General features: G+C 40.9%; 2 protein-coding genes across 3 annotated transcripts in view; one reads left to right on the top strand and one right to left on the bottom strand.

Moving 5' to 3' along the window:
- Nucleotides 1-719: 719 nt before the first annotated feature.
- On the top strand, nucleotides 720-8,706 carry shha (sonic hedgehog signaling molecule a). Its single transcript, XM_041967540.1, has 3 exons — nucleotides 720-1,290; nucleotides 4,994-5,255; nucleotides 6,926-8,706. Exons 1-3 carry the CDS (start codon nucleotides 991-993, stop codon nucleotides 7,609-7,611), a joined length of 1,248 nt encoding a protein of 415 aa, XP_041823474.1. The 5' UTR covers nucleotides 720-990; the 3' UTR covers nucleotides 7,612-8,706.
- Nucleotides 8,707-10,547: 1,841 nt separating this feature from the next.
- The window catches only part of rbm33a (RNA binding motif protein 33a), a 33,710-nt gene continuing 19,967 nt past the window's right edge, over nucleotides 10,548-24,290 (bottom strand). Inside the window, exons 11-19 of one of the 2 annotated variants that reach the window (XM_041967525.1) lie at nucleotides 22,368-22,497; nucleotides 21,611-21,966; nucleotides 20,942-21,193; nucleotides 20,460-20,756; nucleotides 19,447-20,160; nucleotides 17,593-17,769; nucleotides 16,200-16,406; nucleotides 15,713-15,801; nucleotides 10,548-15,549 (exon numbers count right to left, since the gene is read on the bottom strand). In XM_041967525.1, coding sequence (XP_041823459.1) covers nucleotides 15,501-15,549; nucleotides 15,713-15,801; nucleotides 16,200-16,406; nucleotides 17,593-17,769; nucleotides 19,447-20,160; nucleotides 20,460-20,756; nucleotides 20,942-21,193; nucleotides 21,611-21,966; nucleotides 22,368-22,497 — 2,271 coding nt within the window. In that variant the 3' untranslated portion in view covers nucleotides 10,548-15,500. Of the gene's footprint in view, nucleotides 15,550-15,712; nucleotides 15,802-16,199; nucleotides 16,407-17,592; nucleotides 17,770-19,446; nucleotides 20,161-20,459; nucleotides 20,757-20,941; nucleotides 21,194-21,598; nucleotides 21,967-22,367; nucleotides 22,498-24,290 lie in introns of both variants that reach the window. The other variant, XM_041967524.1, reaches the window with a different exon arrangement.

Genomic DNA, 24,290 nt, shown 5'->3' on the forward strand with positions numbered 1-24,290 from the left:
AAGTTTGCGCACTGCAAAAATCTAAGTGCAGCTTTATTCTGTCATCTGTTACTAAATGTGTATTATTGTGTGAGTAGTATAAAACCTACGTGTAACTTCCAATATGTTTGTGAGACTATGAATCCCCCAAATGATACCAAGTGTCTCCAGCTAAGTTTTTGCGCCTTTTGACACTTAGGCGTGCATGTGCTTTCACAAATAAAACCAGGGAAGAGGCAAATGTGCTAATCTAATAAGTTCCAGAGCAAGTTAACTTTTTATTATATTCTATTTCTTTCATTTAATTCGTCTCTTAATTTTGAGTGGACCTGGAGGCATCAAAATCACCTAGCGCATGTGTGCGTGATACGTGTCCACGAGCGGTTCAATTCTCTTGGGAAACGCAGTCTAGATGCACTGTGAAATCAGTTCATACAGTGCTTCGGATTTGAGTCCAGCACTGTGTGAGCTGTCCTGTCTGTGCTTCCTCTCCTGTGAAAGCTGAACAACGGAAGGGTAAAAAAAAAAGAAAGAAAAAGAAAAAAGGACGGTTTATAATTGATGTTTTCCCATGAAGGAGTCCCTCCTCCCTGCAACGGAGGCAAACCCTCAGGTAGGAGAAATCTTTGTAAGATTTTTTTTGTGGGATAACATCAGGAGGGTTTGTCTAGGCGAGCCAATCAAGTCCCTCCCCTGCTATATAGATCGGTGCTATAATACAAAGCGGTAAAAGCGGTCGGCTCACACAAGCGGCTGCAGTTCGTCTAGAGATCCCGTGGCTCACAATTCCCTTACTACTTTCTTTTAGACCCTCCTTCGATGTGCCCCGTTATTACCGTTTGTCAGAAGCGTTCATTTCCGCACCTGCCGCGATAGAGACCAGGCGAAAGCGAGGTAGAAGAGGAGACAAGGACATTGCGAGAGCTGGGAGAGGCAGACGGCTGAGACAGCCGCGGTGACTCGTTTGAGATCTTAAAAGACAAAAAGAAAAATAAATAAAAAAAAATTAAAATGCTGCTTCGGACCAAAATCGTTTTGATCGGTTTCATCTGCCTGTCCTTGGTGTCCTCTGGGATGGGATGCGGACCGGGCAGGGGCTATGGCAGGAGAAGACACCCGAAGAAGCTGACACCTCTTGCGTACAAACAGTTCATCCCCAACGTGGCGGAGAAGACCCTCGGGGCAAGCGGCAGATACGAAGGCAAGATCACAAGAAACTCCGAGCGATTTAAAGAACTGACTCCCAATTATAACACAGACATCATATTCAAGGATGAGGAGAACACCGGTGCCGACAGGCTAATGACTCAGGTAAGGAGACAGAATAACCTGTTTTTGTTTCTTCCCCCTACTGCCCGACTCCTAACGCACCAGCACTGCGCACTGCAACAACCTCCTTGTCAGACTGATTGCGCACCTTAAGTGAAGTCTGTTTTACCCGCTGCTGAACTCTTCACACTGAGCCTTTTAACTTCACTGTAAAAGCAGATGCACTTTATGCACCAACATGGGAGTTTTCAAACGCTGCAGGCTGGGAACGCATATAGAAATCCAGCTGGAGAAGTGATGTGCAGGCGGACAGTCAGGACACTCGGCCTTCATGATTGTGACAGTATATTTAAAATATTAATGTGCCCCTCTCCTCATATCTATATTTGTATCTCCATGAGGCCCAATTTGTTTCTTTACATGCGCGCATTCATGTTAGATTGCATCTCGTGAGTACTTTGGGTATTTGGTATCTATTTAAGATTTGCATTGCAGCTTGTTTTAACCAATTTTCTTAATTCCAACCCTGAAAGCTGGGGATGTGCACCGCTTCAAACAGCCGAGCTTATTCAGGCATGGCGTGGCTCAGACATTTTCTTGCCCAGGCTGCTGTAATTCAGCTTCCGCGTGGGGTGCATCTGTGCATGAAAGGATTGACATTTCTTTGAGAGTGTCCTGAACACAGTTAGGTCTTCATAAGTGGGGGGATCTGAATGGGAAAACGCACATGGGCTGATGGTGCCTTTTATGGGGCACTTAAATGGAGGATGACATCTTTTTCTACTGCATCCTCTTGGAGCCCCGTTGCCAAACCTCAGTTGGCTCTGGTCAGATAAAATGAGACTCACAATACAGAGAAGCGATGTCTTGATTTCTTTCCAGGCTGCAGGATGCCGCGTCTCTTCAGCATGACTTTTAGCACTCAGATCTTGGTGAATTATTCAAGGCGCTTGGGTGATATTGGCTCAGTAAGAATAAAATGCCCATGGTGATGGTGGTGGTGCTGGTGGTGATGAAGACCAGGCGCGCGCCGGAGTCTCTGAACCCGTGCCTCGCACCATGCATGAGCACGAGCTCCGATGAAATATTCACTGTGCTTGCTGTCTCAGCCCTCCCCACATCTCCTCTGGTAGACATCTATAGATTCTCAAGCACTGGGATCATGAAATGACTAGCCTGTGAAAATGTGCTACACAAAGTGAGGATTTGGGGAGTCCCGATGATGATTTTGGTGGTTCCTCCTCTTCAAGAAGAGAAGAGAAATAGTTTAATTTCAGTATTTCAGTATTATTTCTGAATATATAGAGACGCGCTTGTCTTGATCAAAGATGAACTCTTACTGAATGGTTCCACCTGCCGCACTGGCAGGTATGCATCAAAACAAATGGGGCTTTAGGGGGCTTCTGTCCTGCTTGATGTCCTTTGCGTTTCTTTTAGTTTGCATGCATAATTTTATAGGATTTACAGTTTTTTGATTCAGTATCTGGGAGTTTACAGCAAACAACAACTCCTAGTGTAAAGTGTACATAGAGGAGCTTTCAGGTGCCCCTTTCTTGGCATGTAACACAAGTTGAACTTTGACTAAATTACAGGCTAGATCGGTGATGGTGCATGACATTGCAAAGCCATCAAATTAAAGCATGCAAACCCGTGTAGTGTGAAGGCATTTGCGAGTGACATAATCGTTGTCACATGGGGATTTACGCTGTGCCAACATTGTTTACTCTGTTCCGCGGCTTTGTGCGTGAATCCAGTGGGTTTTTACGCACGGGATTTTACGCACGAACACGACGGATTTCTTCCGCTATTTACAGTTTTTTTTTTATAAAGCAGGTGTTGTACACTAAACAAGGCACGTGCCTGCAGTTGCTCTGTCAGATGTGTGCAATAAAATAAAATAATGAATTAAGTCACTGAAGTCTAGCCAGGACTAATATTATTGGAGGAGTAGTGCTTTACTGCCGATGCACTGCTCGCTCCCAGGAAAGCTGCCAGCAGATGCGTTTAACATTTTTTTACAGATAGTTTGGAACCAGTTTCACCATTTTAATCCACATATTGTAGTATGATGTCAACGTATTTGTTTCAAATTAAGTAGATATGAGATTGCTACGATTCACAAGTGTTTTCGAATGAAGTTTCAATTGCTAAAAAGATTTCCTGTAGAAAACGGGGGAAAACAATACTGGATTAGAAAGTGCCCTTTAATTTAAGAAAGTACTTGATTTGCCTTTCTTTCTTTATTTCCTTTTTTCTGTAGATCTCTGTGAGCCATGCTGTCTCATTCTGATTTCAGGGAATTAGGCTCCAGTACCTGATTGAATGGTTTTTAAAAGCGCATTTTTGTAGTGCAGCAACGTTAAAGCCTGCAGTCTCTGCCCACACTGCAAACGATTCGGAAAAGAGATGAGTTGGCGGCTTGTTTGTCTTGACAGTTAGCTGATAAGTGTTTCCTCTAACCAAATCATTTGTGAAAAGATTAAGAGGCAGGCTGTTGAACAACTTTACCCCAAGCACAAAGCGTCGGTCCAAGGCGCCCTGCTGGGCTTCATGGTGGCTGAGCAGAATTTGGCTTGATTTGCGGCACACGACCTAATGAATTAATAAATAGGTGCAGCTTTACGGCTCTTGACTCTGGCAGTTCTACTCTGTATGTTTTTTCTTCTTTACAGCGTTTATTCACATTCTACAAGTGTGATAACCTTATAAAACAGTGGTTGATATGTAGAACCTCCTTTTCTGCTTTTAGTTCTGCGTGAGCATTCTTGTTTTAAGACCTTAAGGTTGCCTATAAGGGAAAAATGAGTGAAAAGACAGTATGTCATACATAGACGCTATTCTGTGCGACCACACAGTCCTTGGATATTTCAGGTCTGTCAGTCAGCAGCCAAAACACCTCCACTTAGGGAGGCATGTCACGTTTGCAGGACTTTGCAGGGGGAGAATAATGAAAGTTTCCCAACGCTTCTGGACTGAAAAGACCCTTTGTGATGTTTTATTTGACATATTGGTTAGGCGTTGAGAATAGTTGTCTTGGAGAAGGCCAAGCATCTTCATTGAGAGCGCAAAAAGGTTTGGGGGAGGTTCTTATTTGTGGAACAAACTCCATATATTTCAAAGAAGATCATCTTCATAACACCTGCGTATCAATTATGTATTCAAAGAAAACCGACAAGTTTCAACCAACAAAGCACTCTGTCGTTGCAAAGTCTAATACAAGCCCATAAATTTATAATGTAGCCTATTAATGTTGTTTTTAAGGCAACACTTTTTGATAGAATGGGACTCTGCTTGCACCTTCCGAGACCAAAGACTCATATGTTATAGGCCAGTGAAGCGAATGCGGTGCCTTATCAATATTTCATGAGCAACTTTCTTACCCGAGATGTGCCCTCTGACGCTGCTGCTCACACTGAGAAATGCAAGCTCAGGATCAGAGCTGCAGTGCTGCAGTTCAGTTCCAGTGTTTCACCTCAGCTGGGAGGAATCAGGGGCGTCAGATGTGGGCGAGGCCTCAGTGAGTTAAAATATAATATTCAATTGCAAATATTGTAGACAGCGTGCAAATATAAACGGGTGGTATGCGGTTATATGTGGAAGGGAATGTCTGTTTTCTGTTTATCCATCCTGAAAATAATTTCTATTTGCTTGTCTTGGCATCAAAACTGTGTCAGTATGAAAAAGGTTTAGCTGGCTAATGCAACTATTTAAGACCGGACACTAATCTATTTCTCTCTCCCCGCAGAGATGTAAAGACAAGCTAAACTCCTTGGCTATCTCAGTGATGAACCAGTGGCCCGGGGTGAAGCTGCGGGTCACTGAGGGCTGGGACGAGGATGGACACCACTTTGACGAGTCCCTTCACTATGAGGGCAGGGCTGTCGACATCACCACCTCAGACAGGGACAAGAGCAAATACGGCACTCTGTCCAGGCTGGCGGTGGAAGCCGGATTTGACTGGGTCTATTATGAGTCTAAAGCCCACATCCACTGCTCTGTGAAAGCAGGTATGGCTGTCAGGTACACAATGCCGTGCTAGTTAGGGAGAGAAAAATAACCTAATCCGCAGATGTTGCCTTTATTTTATCTCATGTCAGCTGTTGTGTAGATTTTATTAAATGTATATCAGAGGGAAAAGATAAACGTGGATTTTCATCTAAAAACAACTGACAACAATCAGGAAGAACGTGCAAATAAAGCAGAAATGCAAATTATTAGATGTCTATATTTGTTCATGCATATATACTATACAAAAATAATGCTCATTTGTATTATGAAAAATAAGATTAATCTCAAGAAAGTGCAAATAGATTCTTCCAAGTATGATGTATGGGTATATATCCCAGTCTATGTCGCTGTGAGCCTTTTTTCCATGCAGCTTTTTCCTTGATCTTACATCGCCCCACACCGTCTCCTGGTGGGAAACACGACCAATGTCTCGGTATGACCTAGAAAAGCAAACATTTGCTCCTGCAATGGGAAAAGTAACCGACGCGACAAACGACATTGATTTCTTTATTAATTTATTTTTTTAAAATTCGATTACATGTGGAAAATCTCCTTTAAAGATTTTTTTTGTTGTTGCCTCTCAAATATCTCATTAAATAGTTCATTATCAGATTCTTCAGGCCTTCAGTACAGGTTCTCTTAGGTTCTCAGAAAATGTTTTCCAACTGACTGATGAACCATGGTGCTCTTCTTTGCTCAGACTTTATTGATAAATCCCATAGTTATCATTCCGCACACACGTTCTGAGATCACAGTATGGGCCAGACCGACGTGTCATTAGGGGTCATGCGACTTTACCAAAAGGATTTGGCTGAACAATGTTGAATTGGTCGGGCTAAATCTGGTTTTCAGTTGTCACCTTATTTCATGCTCGGGAATCTTAAAAGAAGATTAAAAGCCCCCAAATTCTGAGTAGGAAACCCCCTTTTTCTGTGTGCAGGACAGTGTGATCCTAGAGACTGGTATGTGAAGAGCTCCACCAAGGCCAAAATTATTGTCATCAAGACTGACAACAAAGCTGGGAGAGGTGGTAGACAGGGGGGAACATTGATGTTGCACAACAGAAAGCATTTAAGAGTCCAGGCCCTCATTTAAATTCAAATCTACAACTCGAGAGGCTTGGAAAAGTGGCTCCACTGGGTAAATAGTAGTTGTGAGTCGCCTATTTGTGTGAATTGTCACATAGAGGTTTCTGCACCTGAGTAAATATGGGAAGAGAAGCTGGGAAAGGCGTAAGTGTTCTTTACCAAGAGTAGCTCGGTCCACAAGCTAATTTAGAATAACAATGCCTGCTCTTTATTGGGTTTTTTAATTAAGAATAGATGAGCCAAGGCATTCAGGTTTTCTCGTCTCAGACGACTTGGGCCAAGCCAATACGCATCTACCATGAAGGAGCCGACAGGCATCAATATGCAAAATGCATATGCCCTACCAAGACGTGTTGAGGCCGAAAAAATAGGGAAAAAAGAAGAGTTCTTCAATGAGCTTTTGTTGTTCAACTGTAAAGGTTCCACCTGCGATATTATTATTACACAAGTAAAAGAGATCATAATGCTTGGGATCCTTCAAACGCATTGAATGCGCTTTTGAAGGCTGGTTAAACATTTTTGATTTTACAGATGCTGTTTTGTCTTCAATAAAACTTCAATATAACATTTTATTTCAACAGAAAACTCAGTGGCAGCAAAATCAGGCGGTTGCTTCCCAGGCTCCTCCACGGTCACCCTCCAGGATGGCACCAAAAAAGCGGTCCAAGCTCTCCGAACAGGCGACAGGGTCCTGGCAGCTGATAGCCACGGAAACCTAATTTACACCGACTTCGTCATGTTCATAGACCGAGACTCGACGTTCAAGAGGGTCTTCTACGTGATCGAGACTGAATCTGGTCAGAGAATAACCCTCACCCCCACGCATCTCATCTTCATCGGCAGTGACAACATCACGCAGGCGGAGCCACGGATGTCGGCAGTTTTCGCCAGCCACGTACAACCTGGGGACAAGGTGTTCGTGTTTGATGCCGAGCAAAGTCGACTCGCTCCGGTGAACGTGAAACGGATTTACACGCAAGAGCACCAGAGCTCCTTTGCACCGGTGACCACGCAGGGGACCATTGTGGTGGATCAGGTCCTTGCGTCCTGTTACGCAGTGATCGAGGACCATGACCTGGCGCATTGGGTCCTGGCACCTGTCAGGCTCGCCCACTGGGTGTCCTCGTTGCTTTTCAGCTCCCAGCCTCGAGAAAGTGCACAGACCGACGGAGTGCACTGGTACTCCAAAATCCTTTATCAACTGGGGACATGGCTCTTGGACAGCCACTCAATTCATTCAATCGAGATGTCAGTGTACCCGAGTTGAAACCCTGATATGAGCAGAATGAGACTTTAACGTAGGACACGTGAACTATTCAGTAGATAAAAAATGAAATAATAAAAAATAATAATAATTAAAAAAGAGAAAAAAGAAAAGAAAAACGAAGAAACGAGACAAAGGCCCCAGCGGAGTTGGGATATTTATTTCAGTGATTTTTTTTTCCATGCTGTGTCCCCTTTCAAAGAATGAATGGAGCCTTAAAAAGTTTCTCTTTGAATAATTTATTCTCATGTGAACTCTGCTGCTGTCACATAAATGGACTCTGAAACGGTGCAAGCAGCACATTGTGCATAATCTATTTTTGTATATCTCAAATGAAAAAAAGAATGAAAAATAAAGGAAAAAAAAGAAAAAGAAAAAAAAATACAGCAAAGAGAACGGGGATCATGTAGAAAGGAGCTAACTTTGACCGGTTGTAATGTGCATATGTGCATAATGTGTGCGACTGACTGTTATATTTTGGGGAGAACAAACTTCGCGGGGTTCCATAAATTATATTTTTATACACAGAATTGTAAATTAGATTTTGACAGATCGCTACTGAATCACATTTCGTTATTTGAAATAGTGTAAGATATGAGAATATATTTTAATTTAAATACAGTAGCTGGGAAAGTATTGGAAAAATCTTGTACTGCTTTGGTTTATTAAGAATTTTATTATTTTGTAAACTGTTGGTTTTAAGTTGTCGGAGAGGGACAGATATTCTGCCTCATGTCTGCATTCTCTGTTTTATTTTTGTGTATGTGCGTGTTTCTATTTTCACTGTTTTCTTTTGAGAAAAATATCAAAATGCAGATTCTGACAATTCAGTAACTGTTAAGTAGTACTGAAACAGTTTCGTTGAATAAATTAATAAGTAACTCATGTAAATGTACTAAAATGTTATTTTTCTTTTCATATTTTGTAATAGGGAAATAGTTTTATATAGAAATGACATGCGGCAGATGCACAGTTTGGATAGTCTATATAGCCAGACCATACCAGTTAACTTTCATAACAGGGCAATGTGTCAAAAATGTCTAGAGTTTATTATTTATATGTTTATTACAAAATGAGATAAACAAAATCTTCAAACTTGCAGTTGTTACATGTCTTTGTCCAAATCAGCTCCACAGAAACACCACATATAGAGGCATTTTTCACCAAATAACGTTATAAAATTCATGAAATGATATATAAATGAGTAAGTTATCCTTCATCACAAGCAGAGGAGTAGCTTTTGGTGGTTATAATTAACATAAGACAGCTGTTTTACATAGTAATTGAATTAGTTTGGCCTGCTGGGAGGACCAGCAAACAATTTCGCCTTATTTGGTGGCGATCGCAAAATAAAGAATATAGCGCTTTGAACTACCTTTTGCATGCTTGCGAAATGTTGAGGGCCCATGTAAAATTTAACGAGGCCTGCCCTCCGCAAATAACTTCCAAACCCGCAGACAAATTAAACAGGAGCGTGTTTGTTGGCCCCGAGTCTGCCTCTCGTTGCCTTGTCTGCTGCTTCAGGTCAAATAAAGACTGTAGATGAAATCACAGCTCCGTTAGTCTGAACAAATCACTATAATCCTCCAGTATTTTCATAGAGACTTGTAGTGTGCGTTTAGCACTTAATAGTGAGCTTTTAGCTGTGTGTTTGTCTTCCCCATGATACATCTTTGGCAAATTGATTACAACGTCAGTTTTCCATAGAACCTGGAGGATGCTACGCGGTGCAAGAGCGACACCGTGTGGTGGCATGTCGGTACTGTTGATTCGAAAAGCTTCATAACAATACTGGAAAAGTTAAACATAATTAAAAGGTACAACGCATGGTAAGTATAGTTTTAATTAATGAATAAATAAGTATAATGGGGTTTAAAAGTTGAATAGAAAATTCCTGAGTATTCAGGTATATAGAGAAGCAGATCTATTAAAGGTCTCCACATGCACTAAAATACATATGAGGGGAATTTAAAGTGTAACCATTACCAAAATTACAAAATTGCAACACAGTCACTCTTCACGCCAACTTATCACACAGGTAAAGGAGGCCACTGAACCTGAGTTTCTGAGCACTGTTGCAACATGCGCTGGAATTCCATTTTCTTCTCTCACATTGTGTTTTGCTGTTGATATTGTGAGGTGGAAACTTCCAAGGAAGGACAAAGCAGCCCATCTCTCCCACCGCTGTGACCTTGGGTCTCTGTCAGATACAAAAGCGTCCGTGCAGGGCAGCATTCCTCAGAGCAGGTAAACAGAACCTCCGCTAATCCCTCTGGGGGCCCTCAGTCTGCTGGAGCTCAACAACAGCTTTTACAAATGTTGACATTTGCAAACATGAACAGTCTGGATTTCTGGAAAACAAAACTCCTAGTTTCTAAGAGATCTGCAAATGGCAGAGCTGGTTCTGTCTGGGAAGTGTTTGGCCCTCTGTGGAAACAGTGCTGGACCTTAACACACTGATTCATTTTAGTCATCATTAAATTGAAATGATAGCTTATTGGTAATTCCTCCCCTTAGCTATTTTACTTACTGATCATATACTTATATTTTACCCGTTAAATTTAATCTATGCATTTACTAACTTTACATAAACCAACCTGAATTTTTGCAACAGTCTTATCCATGTTGCTTGTTTGATGATTCAACGCAGTCTTGAGGTCAGTTTGGATTTACTGACCGTAATGCAGATCTTTGTGCATAATGGTTTGTATCTTTTTAAAATATTTTTCTGGTGATCCAATTCTAATAAACCTTCCTTACTTTCCCCACATAAATAGTAGTTTCACCCCTTTACATTTCAATTTTATATTACCAAAGGTTTAGAAACAAGGCTTATAATGGGTCTCATTCCTGTCTAGCCTTAATGTTTTCAACTAAGCTTCTTGAACGAAAAATGAGGCCAGTTCCAAATTACACAATAAAAACAAAGAAAAACATACTGTGTGTATCATGTATTTTATTTATCATCAGTTTCGTTTACCAAAATTTAACATTTCACCTTCATAAGATTATTTGTATTTGAAAGTGTTTACATCATTGTAAAAAAATCTCAGTTGACAACATGAGAACAGGTTGTACAATGATTTTAGAGTTCTGCAACACAAAACATGATGACTTCATATATGACACATTGGTGTGAAGCATGAAATACAAGATGGTTTGTCAACAGATTCAGTCAAAACTCAACAGGTTGGATTTGCAGTTATCATTTGGTGCACCGAACAGTTCCACATCAGGAGGCCAATGTAGTGTCTTTTTCCAAATCCAACAAAACAATGAATGTCAAGAAGCTGGGATGAACTTTGGTGCAAAGAAAGTCATAAAGCAGCTTGCTTTAGAGTTACGTGGCTGCTCTGTGACCCGGGCTGTCGTCACAGAGATGGAAACCTCCATCCACAGGGCTAACAAACAATGGTAATCCAGGCAGGCCACCCTGCTTGATACAAAAGTTCGTTTAACAGCAGCAGAATGGAGGAAAAAGACGGGCAAATAGTCAGATATATGTCCAGTAAGTTAGAAAAATGGAAAAAGCTGGAGAAGCAGTGATGGAGGAGCAGCGGCGGCTGTTTAAGGAGAGAAGCTTAGGTGAAAGTTTCATTCCCAGGCTGGAGACTGCACAGCTGAAATGAAACCTAAAGTGTTAAGTGAATGTTTGAAAGTTGAAGAGGTTAAACAGCTCGGCTCCTCTCCTTTAGCAGTGCTCTGTTAAAAAAAAAAAAATGAAGGCATTAATGTCAGACATGACTTTGTCCTAATATAGGAACACCTGCTCACATCTGGCGAGTTTCTACAACAGCACAAAACATCTGAAACTACACAGTGTGACTACATCTCAAGTGTTGGACCATACCAGTGGTTAGGCATGTTTTTCCTCAACCTTTTTTTGTAGCTCTTAAACTCCTGAATTTATTTATTTACTTTGTCACATCATTTGACAAGTAAGGCAGACTTTTAATCTAGGGTAAAGCAGACCAAGAATAAACAAGGCCTGAAGCTTCATGGATGTTGAGCAGAACTTGAGGACAAAATTTAAATATGTATGAAACACAGCAGACATTGTTTGTAAGCAGCAAGACAGAAAGGGGTAATTGTGGTCATAATAACCAAAGACCTGCCCCTAATGTAGTGGATTTACATGCAATTCAGCTTAGTCGTTTCTGCATGCTTTGCTAACGGAGCAGCAGTAATAATGACATACTTCCATCACAGCTCTTGCCTTGGTGGAGGAAAAACAGCACCAAACTAATACTAAACTGTTATGAAGCCGTGGGAGAATATTTACTAAACAACATAATAACAATAAAGGTTGTCGGATTACCAAAATTACAAACTAACATGAACAAAAACAGCTGTTACTTAGTTGGGCAAAAATAAAAATAAGGCATGATTTATCGGCAACAAATCACTGACCGTTTCTAAGTCACTTAGTTGATTTAGGAAAGCATGCTTAACCCTTGATATGGTCTCTTAAGTTTAAACCACATGTTTGCAATCCATGCTCGGTTTATGTGGATTTGACCTGGAAAAAAAGAAAAATTATTGGTTATTATTTCAGCTGATCAGTAAAAACCACTGAATCCTTCACCAAACAGACCTGATGAAAAGAGTTGTTAGTGTCGTCTAGAACGCAGCCCAGTTGGATATTTGACCTGAAGATGGTATAATAGTTGTGATATCTATCATTACAAGCCATAATAAGAACATCTAACAGAGGGACAGCTAAGTCCCACTGATGTCTGAGTTACATAAACTAAACTTACAGCTTTATACTGAGGTATAGATGAGCCTGTAGTTAAACAGCCTACAGTAGTACGCTTAACTTTCCTATTAAAAAAGACTACACCATAACATTCACAGTACAATGAATGTGAATAATTCTTCAATTTAAAGTACAAATAGATTCAATATGAATCTGTTCTGGCTCTACAAGACGCAGCGTCTTATAGCATTATCGCATTAACGGGCATTGCCCATACTTTTTCAAATCCACAGGATTTACCACAGCACTCAAACCTGAAGTGTTACCCACAACATCAAACACTGTAAATAATGTCAGTAAACAAAAACATTTCCACAATAGATCAACAACTCAAAACAAAGGGAAGAAAACATAAATAAGTCAATTTAGACACAGCTGTGCAACATCCAAAAAGAAAAGCTTAAAACCATGCAACCTTCAGTTGTACAAGGAGGAATCTTAGACATTTTTAGACCCCCTTTGTGTCTCCTTACCACTGATATACACGGACTTTACTGGCAAGATTCCCATTTATGAAACCTATTTTCAAAGTTGGTGGACTTATTTCAGATAATGGTTAATATAAGGGAAATACCACAAAATTTTGGAGTGTAATTCACACAAGTGGAAAGGACAGCAGCAAGTATTGCAAATATCAATAACTCAATCTGTGATGTCATCCAGATCAGCAGCACAGGGATTATTTTATAAAAGAAAATAGAACAAATTTCAATGCAATCCCCAACATTTCTTTTTGTATACTTAGCTTTAGTTCAAACAGTAAAGTCATGTAACATCTCAGGAATGTAAAAGCAGCTTTGCTTGTTCACAAGGCTGCACGAGGTCGTCATCACAGGTCAATTTTCAGGCCAAAATGTCAACTATTTCTTATTATATAAATTCAGTGCTATAATTTAGTGATATTTCCCTTCAGTTGCGAGATTGTTCTTTTACTGTATTATGTCTTGATCCTTTAACTTATATATAGAAATCTAAAAAAAAAACTAAACTGTAATACTTAAAAAATATATAAATATATATGTTCCAAGATGTATACCTTTAACTTACAGATTAAACGATTAAAATGTAGCACAAATAAAGATAATTCAAAATGGCACCAGACATATGGACATCACACACAACCACACAAGTTCAGGCTAAAGTTTAACCGGCTTCACATACCTGCATGTTCACGGTATATTGGCCATGTTTTTTATTATTTTCTTGTTTTCCTTTATACTTTTTACCAAATGTCTTATTAACAGAAATGTGGTCCAGTCATTTGTCAATTTGGTTCTAAAATGGAAACAAATCACTTGTAAAATGATTCATGTCCGGACACATCAGAATACTCGTACATATAAAAATGCTCAACTTGATACAACATCAACAAACACCAAAAAAAAACAAAAAAAAACAAGAAAATTAAGCGGGATTGTGAAATTTCTGGTCTATTTATGTACACGATCATGACATAGATAATGGTTGCCCCCTTAACTTCTATTTTTGTACACAAAGTTTACTTCCAAACTTCAGTCATGACTAAAGTAAATAAACGATGTTTAAAACAAGAATAAACTCTGCGCAACAATGAAGAACAAAGAAACGTTAAAGAAAAATGCTAAATGTGCCTAACTCTCGAGCCATGTGAAGTAAATTTTCACACAATTTAACTGAAATCCAGGAGTATAAAATGATTTGGAGAATTTCAGTTTTTCAGTGATGCAACATAAAATGTTTGTTGATGCTCGGGGAAATAAAGTGACATATTAGGTGCTGTGCAACGTTGAAGTTTAACAACTACCTTCTCAAACATGCTTTAAAACGTTGAGCCTTTAAGAGAATCAGTTATTGGTAGCGTTGGAAGAATGTATCTGTGGTGATGCACATTTAACCAACAGGACAAACATTTCTGCTGAATTTCTTTTACTTTGCTTCTCTCATGTCCAAACAAATGCTTAATGAAAATGATCAAAACTCCCCCGCCCAGGTACACTGCCTCACTAGAGTAGAAGGCATATATCTAAGCACAACTTCACAAAAATCTCCATTATACTCAGAATAGAAAGCCATCCTTTCTAACCTACCAAAAATGACAGTTCCCAACGATAACCAATCTGCTGTAATTATTAGAAAAAAGAAAAAAAAAAAACAAAAGAAAAATAAACAAACTATAATCTCCTCGATGCACACTCAGCACAGACCTGAAAATCAAAATCATATTACTCCATAATTAGTCATATAAAAAAAAAAAAAAACATAAAAAGGCAGATTTAGGCAAAACGCATCCAGTTAACAGTTAAAATAACTAAATCAGAACCAAAAGCAACAACAAAAGACTAAACAAATCATACTTTCAATCCAGGGAGCTGCACTAGCAGAGCACCAGAAAATCTAAACAACCTTTACAAACTCCCCAAACCACTGGGAATCTACAATATGTCGGCTAAATGGCTTTCAGTCACATGCAGGCTACTTTAGAGCCTGTTTTCAACATCCCCACTAGGTAGTGCCATTGACCAGAAAACCAACTGGGGAACCCACCTGAAAGCAGACTAGAGTTCTGAGGACATAACACTCTCCATAGTGCTAAAATACTGCCATCTACAGAGGAGGAGAAACACTGCGAAGGCAGAGGCTATATAGACAGACGGGCCGCCTTCAGCCACAACCATTCTCTACACAAAAACACCAAACCACAAATTATATTTTAAAAAGAACAAAACAAAAATGACGTTTAAGTGTTATTTTGCATCTTGTTCTTAACTTACTGACAAGGGGAGCAACCATTACCCCATGTTATGTTCTTCTAAGTGTCATAGTAAGATGCAAAAAATAAAAGAGTAAAAAAGAAATGTTCACAAACTACGTCAAAGAAGGATTCACTGCCCAGTGTCTTTTCAGTGCCAAATTGGAAATTTCAACACTTTTTAGGGCAAAATCAAACACGTATGCTTGCAGCTCCTGCCATGTCTTTTGTGTCCAATGGTCCAAGTTGGCTGAAGACGAATGATGAACTCTCCAGAGACGATGAACGACACCGAAGAGGAGGCGAAATAATCCTGATCCAGGGTGGAGTTATATGCGAGACACTCCCACATCAGGAAAAAGTGACTCCTTTTTACAGACTTGTAGCCTGGCTCTGTCGTGATCCTCATCCATCAATCAGTGACACGTCAATGTGGGACAAATCAATCATGTGCCTGTGTGGTAATCGTGATAATAATGTTTACACCACTGTACTGAAATACTATTGCTTACAACACAGAATCATTTGGTGAAAATGTAAATATGTGGAATAGCAAAGAGCATATTCATGCAACTGTCATAGTTGGAAAAATGAAAGGAAGTAAGAGCACGGATTACCTATGGAAGCTCATTTGGAAACTTGCAGCATGCTGAGAATTGGAAAATGTGGCAATTGCTTTCCTCTGCTGGGGTAACATTTTGAACATCTGCAGCAGACACAGACAAGGACAACCTCAATGCAACTAGATAGTCATCTCTTCCACAAGAGGGAGCGGGGGTGGTGAAGAGAAAAGTGAATAATCAATTCTCTTTTTCAACCCAATCTACCAAATCCCCTCAACAGAGGGCGCTATTGGGTCGCATTTAGGAAAATGTAATTATTCCAACATTGGTGGTGCAAGTAAATATCTATGTTTTAGTTTTTAGCCTGAGGACTGTTAAAAACAAAGGAAAAAAAGAAAGACAAAAACACTTTACCTGAGTGATGCAAAAGAGCTTCTTTAAGTAAAAACTACATGTTTTACAACACTTTAAGCCAAACTGGAGAACAAAAACAAAATCCAAATCTGAAGTTAATAAAGAAATTTTCAAACTTGATACCTACCTCTATGGGACCGATGGACCTGAGGAGGTTCTTCAGCTGAAATTCAGTTGTAGATGAGGAGAGGCCCTCGATGGAAACAGTGCAGCGTAGGTTGTCTGCACCTCTCTGCCTGGTGGATACTGGACGACCTCGGCCTACTTGACCAGCTCCTCGACCTCGACCCAGCTGACCAGCTCCTCGACCTCGGCCTCGCCCCGACACAACTACCTACAACAGCAGCAGGTGTGAGTAAAACTGTCCATGTGATGGTAAAATATGAGGAACAATTCACAGAAAAAGTAGGAAACTAATCCAGGCACGCTGATAGCATCAGCCATGTGAAGAGGTTTCTCAGCACAAAGGTGCATTTAAAATGGGATGTTTTCCTTTTGCAGCACCCAAGACTTTCACGTGATTGACTCATCATATTTCTACATAGACCGTCAACGTCAGAAGATGATGCATGTCGGATGACATATCTTCATACGAGCTTGTGAGTGAGAGGTATGTTTCCCCAGCTGCAGAGACAGGGAGGGGGGAGACCCCAAAAAAGAGAGAAGAGGAGGTAGTGGGGATATGGGTTTGTGTGTATGTGTTGGGGGTGGAGAAGCATAAAGAGAGAGAGGAGCCATGCAAGCGTAGTGGTGGCTGCTCTTCACTGTCAGCATCAGGGAGTGTAGTATTTGTGACAGCAGCCTGATGGTGACAGGCGTGCTGAGAGGCCAGGGGACCTTGTGTAGCCCGGTGTTATACCATTTTCAGCTTGTCAATACCCCTGCACCTGGCATACTGTCCTGTCTTCGTGCAGCCAAATGCCAAGATCAGGCAACTTTACAGGACACATTTTGTTTGTTTTTTTTTATCAGTTGTCATAAAACACAAACAACTGGTACATCCCGTTCAAGTTCAGCATTAAAGTGATTTATCAGCTTTGAATCCTGCATCCTGTTTTGTAACCCTGGCGCGTGATTCGACTGGTCTTGGGAACAACAACTGAGTTGTGCCCACTAAAAGAGCAAATTACATGGAGACTAACAGCAACAAAAAAAGACTGCTGGGAGAATACTCTGAGTATTGCTTTGTGGGACTGACATTTGCAGACCAGTCATAGAAAATTGTACTTATTAGAAACTGTTACCCAAAACACTCTGTGAGACACAGTGTAATACCATCTCTTCATATTATCCTAACTAACAGGATTGTCTACAGGGTGGTAGTAGTATTTACTGGACGCAATTCTAGTTCTGTGATTACGCTGTAACCTTGACAGCAGCGGCAGTAAACAGGCCACTCCTGAATATCTAAAAAAAAATGTAATGGTTTGTTTTAGCAGGTGTACCTGTGTTTCAAAAGCCTGTTTAATCCGTCCATTTCTGGTGTAAAACTGTAGCAAAGGGAAAATTTAATGACTAACCCTGCTTTGCTGTGGGTTGCTCATACCCCCATGGCTATCCTGCGGTGGTCCGTTTGGTCCGTGTTGCTGCGGTCCCATCACAGTAACCTTCCTTTGGACGTCCTGGTTGAGCAGAGATTCTTGCCAGGTACCTTGCTGCTGGACTGGGCCACTGCTGTCCTCAGGCCCTTTTCCACTCTGGAAAGGAATAATGGAGGACAACACTAAATTAAAACTACAAACTCATTTCTAGCCACTATCTCCATTTGAACGCTTCAAAATCTTCTGCTCAAGTTAAGCATTAAAGCAAAGTTGTTGTTTTTTAGAGGACTGGAAGACGTGTAAAACTCTACACAGCAAAGTGAAATTCAGCAAGCCCTGGAACTAGATTTCTATCAGAGAGGCTGTGGAGAATAAAGATCAACCCAACAAGGTGATGGTCTCATTATCAAATAAAGTCACAGCTCAGCTGTGTTGACATGCAGGTAGAAATTGAAGGTCGTCTCTTCCCCGACTCTGCAGAAAGATGTGACAGATCAATACGTGGGAAGAAAAGAAGCACTATCTCTGACCTGTCCCCAGTTGAGAGTAAATGGATTAATCCCTTCTATAGAAATCACAGCTTCTGATTGCACCCATCAAATGCTAAGCTGCATTACACTGGAACGACAGCCGCTCGATGTGTACCCCATCCCCCTCTCACACACCCCCTTCACAAGCTTTTGTGTTTTGCACTGCTTTGTATTATCCCTGATGAAAATATAATTTGCCTCTTATCAGTGTTCCTAAGCTATACAAATCCAAATCCTCAAAAGTGGCAACTTTCTTACACAGGTATTATGTTATCCCCCCTCCATCCCCACCTTCAACCAAGAAAGATTAATTACAAGGGTCTTGGATTGACACCTTTTGTTGCCTCACACCTGGGTGATGGTTTGATTGGGAAAGAAAAAAAAAAAAAAAAAAAAAAAAATACTGAGAGGAAGAGAGATAGAAAAATAAGAGCGGAGAAGAGATAATATTGTCAAGCTCTCGCTGATGACGAGAACAATGTGAACCACAAAATCGTCTCGCTGCAGCTATGGGCCTTTGCGCCTTCTTTCTGTTTCCATCCCTTTTTCTGCACTTCACTTCCTACTCCACTTTTTTTCTCCAGGATGCAGTAAATCAGATAACTGCACAGGTTTCCATTAACATACTGACACCCAGCTATCTTCATCTCAGCCAGCCTATAATTTTGGCGCAGCGGCTTGATCCTCTGGGAAGAAGTTGGAAAGCAGCTTATTCCAAATACTATCACATCCCAGCAACACGTCTCATCGGTGACAAGTATTAATGTTTAACATGCATGCCTTTGTGGTTTTTCAATAAAAGATTAATCTGCAATTAAGGCCAAAGCAGTGACTTAATTGAGTATAAAATAGCCAGCAGCAGTCATTTTGGACTTCTTTGGGGTTACTAGCATTCTTATTTTACTTTCTATCTTTAAGAGAATGCTTGTCAACCTTTAAGAGCAGTGATAAGGTGTCCCCAAATCTACAGATAAATGTCAAACTGCTGTCTTTAGTACCGCCAGCATTTCTGTGTTATAAAGGTAAAAGGTACGTAAAGACGTTGTGACTTAAATATCAGTTCCTGAAGCTTAAAAGTGGAAAGGCTTTACAGATCAATTTTGCCAAAATGACACAGACATCACCGTTACGTTCCCATAGGTTAGATATCATCAAGATTACGAAACAGACAGGTGAGGGCAATCAGTGGCATTTCCCTTCAAACTTGTGTAGTTTCCCTTGTGGGTAAAACTTAACAGAAGAGGATCAAATAAATGTCAAACACAAAAGAAGGTGTCAGATAAAAATAAAATCATGTGCTCACCGGTCCTGAAAGTTTGACAACTCTGACTTTTTGGGGCACCTGCTGGGAGTCGATGCCAGAATTCTTGGCTCGCTGCATCACAGTTCTTTTAGCCCCGGGTTTGAGTCCTTGAGCCTGAGTCAGGCCTTGGTTCACAGAAGGAGTCACAGGTGTGTTCTTATTGGTAACTGGGACATCTTGTACCTGAGTGTTGGGTCTGTTAACACTCTGCAGGGTGCTGTTTCTACGTAGCTGCTGCTGATTCTGCTCAGGCTGTTGCTGTTCAGAACCAGGACTGGGAGTCTGCTGCTGCTCTGTGCTGTTTTTAACCATCTGCAGGCGTGTCTTCACATTAGGACGTGGGGTTAGGGTCTGAGTGACACTGCTGGCAGTGATGGTATTACCATGATTAGAAGTCTTTAATGCATGATTTAATGATTGTGTTCCCTGAGGAAACTGTCTCTGCTGTTGTGCCTGTAGTTGCTGCTGCCGTTTTTGTTCTGGCTGCTGTGTCGTTGGTGGTTGTTGTTCGGGGTGTTGTGTTTGCTGATGTGGTTGGACAGGCTGACTGTGTGTGCTCGTCTGAACATTAAGTCTTTCCAGAAGCTCTTTCTTTCTGACACCAGCCTGCATCTGCCGTCGCATCTCCTTTCTTTTCAGAATCTCCTCTCTAAGACGCTTCTGCTCCTCAATCTTTAGGCGATACTGCCGTGTCTCCTCATCTTCATCAGGGTCCTGTGGCACAAAATATGAGCTGAAATCATGGCTGTCACTCTTATTGAACAGTATAGCGATGAACCATTGTGTCTTATTTAAACTATTTGACTTAGTTTTGAGCTAACATTATAACAATGCAAAAGTACTGAACTTTCAAATGAATGAAAATACAGAAATTATCAGTGACATTATTATTTGGCTTTTTTACTGACAGCCAGTTTAGATTATGATTTCAGAGGAATATTTGAGAAAATATTTAAGTAAAATAAATGTTCTCCTTGTCTTTGTGAGATCAAAAACTTATCTCAAACGCTGACCTGCGGTGTCACACTTGACGGTGTGCTTTGCATTTCCTTGTAAGCCGCCATCCTGCCTGCTCCCCCAGGCTGTGATTCAGTCTTTTCAGCAACTTGGCCTCTTCCTCTGCCCCCACCAGACATCAGCTGAGTGTTCTGCCCAGGACGCATCCCCTGTGTTGTCCTGGCAACAGGCTTGATGTTGGCAGTGGGGGAGGTTAGGGATGGGCGTGCACTGTTCATGCTTGTGTTACCAGGTGCTACAGGGAGCTCCCGGAGGTTGCTGTTCCGCTGCTGCTGTTTGGAGACAGGTGCGTTCTACAGAGGGAAAGAATAATTTTATCTCAGTTTACAATCAGATTTTATTGTACATTTGGCATAACTTTCCAACAAACAATAAAATAATAATATATGGTAATTAAAACAACTAATAAAATAGAAAAACCACAAAAAAAAAAAATCAGTGACCAGAAAACAGGTGAACTAATATGTTAATGTCTTACCATTCGCTGCCTGTTTGACATGTTGCGCTGTTGGGGGTTCTGGGGGCGGGGAGTCATCTGCCTGGGCCCACCATGTCCATGGAAGGGATTCTGGCCATGACGCATCATAGGGCGAGGCTCACCGAGATTCATCTGTTGCTGCTGATGATGGGGTAACTCTTGCCGATGGTGTTGCTGCTGCTGATGCATGGGATGGGATAACATTGGGTCGTGATGTGGAAGCTGAGAGGCAGGAGGACCGTGCATTAAGCCCTGAAAAATCAAAGAAAAAAAATGAAAGTATTTTTTCTTTTTTTTAATTCAAACACCACTACTGTTTCTAATCAACACTATGCAAATATGAGACAGAGCCATTTCTGAACGATGTGTCCTCATGCGTCCTCATAGTAGTAGTACAACTGCGATTCAATCACTAGAGGGAGCTCTTGTCTATGGCTCTTGACAAATATAAACATGTTGATGGTGGAAATAGATGTAATTTTCCCCCCATCAACACTTCAGTAGCAGTGAATATGGCAACTTCCATCAAAAAAAAACAAAAAAAAAAAACAAACAATCCTCACAAAACTAATCCAAGAGACAACTCAAGCAGAGCTATAAATGTTAGAAAACACAAACACACAAAGACAGACACGTAAGTCAATAAAAATCACTTACTCTGAGTCGTACCTGCATCCCAAACTGAACTGGTGGAGAGGGGAAAATGTTCCCTTGCTGGCCAAAAGGCTGTCGAGGGCCCATGAAAGGCCTGGGTTGGTTGGGGGGTCCACCTTGTTGATTCAAGTTCACCATCCCCTGGTGACCTTGGTGGGGAGGCAGGTTGGGTCTTGGGGATTCTCTCTGAAAAATTCCTAGTTGGCCCTGGCCAGGCTGGTTGAAGGGGGGTCCTGGTGGGCCAAAGCCCATGTGGCCCTGGCCAGACAGCTGCTGCTGGTGGTGCAGGTTGTTGCTGCTATTCATCAGAGGGCTGGGGCCCTGGTGATCAAACATGTGTTGCCCTGGAAACCGTGCTGAATCTCCACACTCTATGCCCACACAGGGAAAACCAAACACGCAGTAGACTTGTCAGTGCTTTTACTTGAGAGCCCATTTCGGTACCTGTAACACCCTTACCACATGTATACGGTTATGGCATGGGAAACTCAGACAACTCTATCAAGGTGAAAGGATAAATAACCTTGCAGGTTATTAATTCTGCATTAACAATGTGAATGAAAAAAAAATCATAAATATGTATGTTAAATGTCGTTTCCAAGGTTCATTCAGATGTATGTATACACACATGCATTTAACATGAGTTCTGCTAATAGAGCAGCACCAGAAAGCTAGGAGCATACCCTCTAGGTATAGCGCTAGAGGTGATGAATAGGGTTAAATAAGCTAAGAGAGCTTTGTAACCCTCGTCAAGGTTGGGTGTGAGACTCACCTCCCATAAACAGGGGCTCTCTGTCCTGGGGGCCTTGAGGTGGCTGGTTCCTCAAGGGCTCCATGTGATGAGGGGGCCGCTGGGGCTGACCAAAATTACCTGGCATGTGTTGCTGGAAGTCTCCCGGTCCCTGAGAAAACATAAAACTCATGAATTATAGGTCATTCTGGGAACTCAATAATCACAAGCAAATTAAACTAATAAAAATGGGAATTTGTTGGGGCATTGCGTTGAGCAAGGAGCACTGGCAATTGAAGTGATGGGGTTATTAAAGATATGTAGAATCTTGAGTTGTAAACATCAATATGCATGCCAATATCAGAGAAACCCTTCAGCATGAATTCATGAGCAAACCTGCATTAATGCTACTTGAGGCTCTGTTGATAAATCCTCCTCGAAAGCCTGTCTCTAACAAGGAAAGAGTATTTCAGGAGGGGATGAGTGCCCTCATCTTTGTTTCAACCACTTCGTATGTTCAACAGCTTTCTATTCATCAAATGCACGATACTCCCAATCTATCTACCTAAGAAAACTAGATAACAACCACTTAATCCCTCTTTGGAATTTGAATCCCTCTCATAACTGCCTCTTTTATTCTTTTAAACAGCCATCTTTGTTGAAAAATTAACCTGCTATTCAACACGTGGCACTTCCACAAATGGGCTGCTTGGCTCCTTCAAGCCTATTGTAAATTACTTAAGATGCAATCAAGGTTTAATCCATCTTTATTCCACTGCTGCATGAAGGTATTTAAACAGAAGTGTTAGAAGGCTAGAAGGCCAAAGTCCCAAAAACTTGCTTAACATAAAGTTAATCAAAGGGGCTTACAAAGACAGGGGATCACAATGAGGACACAATCGTACCGTTCGAAAAGGTCAGGCAGCCAGGTTTGCACAATGAGGACTCTGGTGTCCGTATAATACCTCTCAAATAACACAGCTCATCCTCTCACTTCTAATCCTTGATAAAACTCTGTGTTGGCTGTTCAATATGTAATTGATGCGGTGACAGACCTATGCTGAGAAGACATTACTTAGAAGAAATATACACCTCTAAAAACCAAGGTGAAGAGCTAAGTCAAGAACAAGAGGTGGCAAAGGTCCTTAAAGGTTATTTTTGTTCATATAAGATTATAGCTGAAACTGAAGATGCTTAAAAACAGTCAGTGTAAAAAAAAACAATAATTAAACAATAAATCTAACAGTCAATCTGAAAACTTTGTATGCCTAGTTCCATAAAATGCAAATATTTACTGAGCTTCTTTATCTACAACAGACAAAAAAAAGCATTCTGATTGTCAAAGTGAATCTTGTAAAACTTTTGAGCTAAAAACATTTTGATAAATGTGAAAAGGCCCAAACTCATCCACAGATATTAAGACATGTGAGCTTCAACGTTTTGTCAAAGACAACCCCATATTGTGTTGTTGGACCAAAGCTCACAAACTCTGTTATATAACAATACTATGTAAACCAAGATCTCATAATAACTCTGCATGTGGCATCCATTGCTACACACATGTGAAAAGTTTTTGTGCTAAACAGAAGTCATATTTTTCTCTGAGACATTTTATGATCCTTTCATCTGCTCAATTGTGCTGAAGGACAGATAGTCAATGAGTAAAACAGCAAATACAACCATGGCTGAGACTCTTGGCAAGCAACCATTGGACATCAGAATAGCAATAAGATTAGCAGGCTGGCCATGGTTTGTTTTTAGCCTTAACACGCTCCACCCCACTCTTGCCTAATTAACATTTCCCCACACATTGCATTGCCACCGGCATCAAGCAACACCAACACTGCAGGCCTGGTTACTGGTGGCTGCCAGCCAAGACTATCCAGCAGATCATCATGCAGGTTAATTGGATCATTTTTATGCTGTAGCAAAGTTTGGCAATGTCTTCAAAACAGATTTAAGTAG

Source organism: Melanotaenia boesemani, chromosome 18 (assembly GCF_017639745.1).
Source record: "Melanotaenia boesemani isolate fMelBoe1 chromosome 18, fMelBoe1.pri, whole genome shotgun sequence".
NCBI lineage: Eukaryota > Metazoa > Chordata > Actinopteri > Atheriniformes > Melanotaeniidae > Melanotaenia > Melanotaenia boesemani.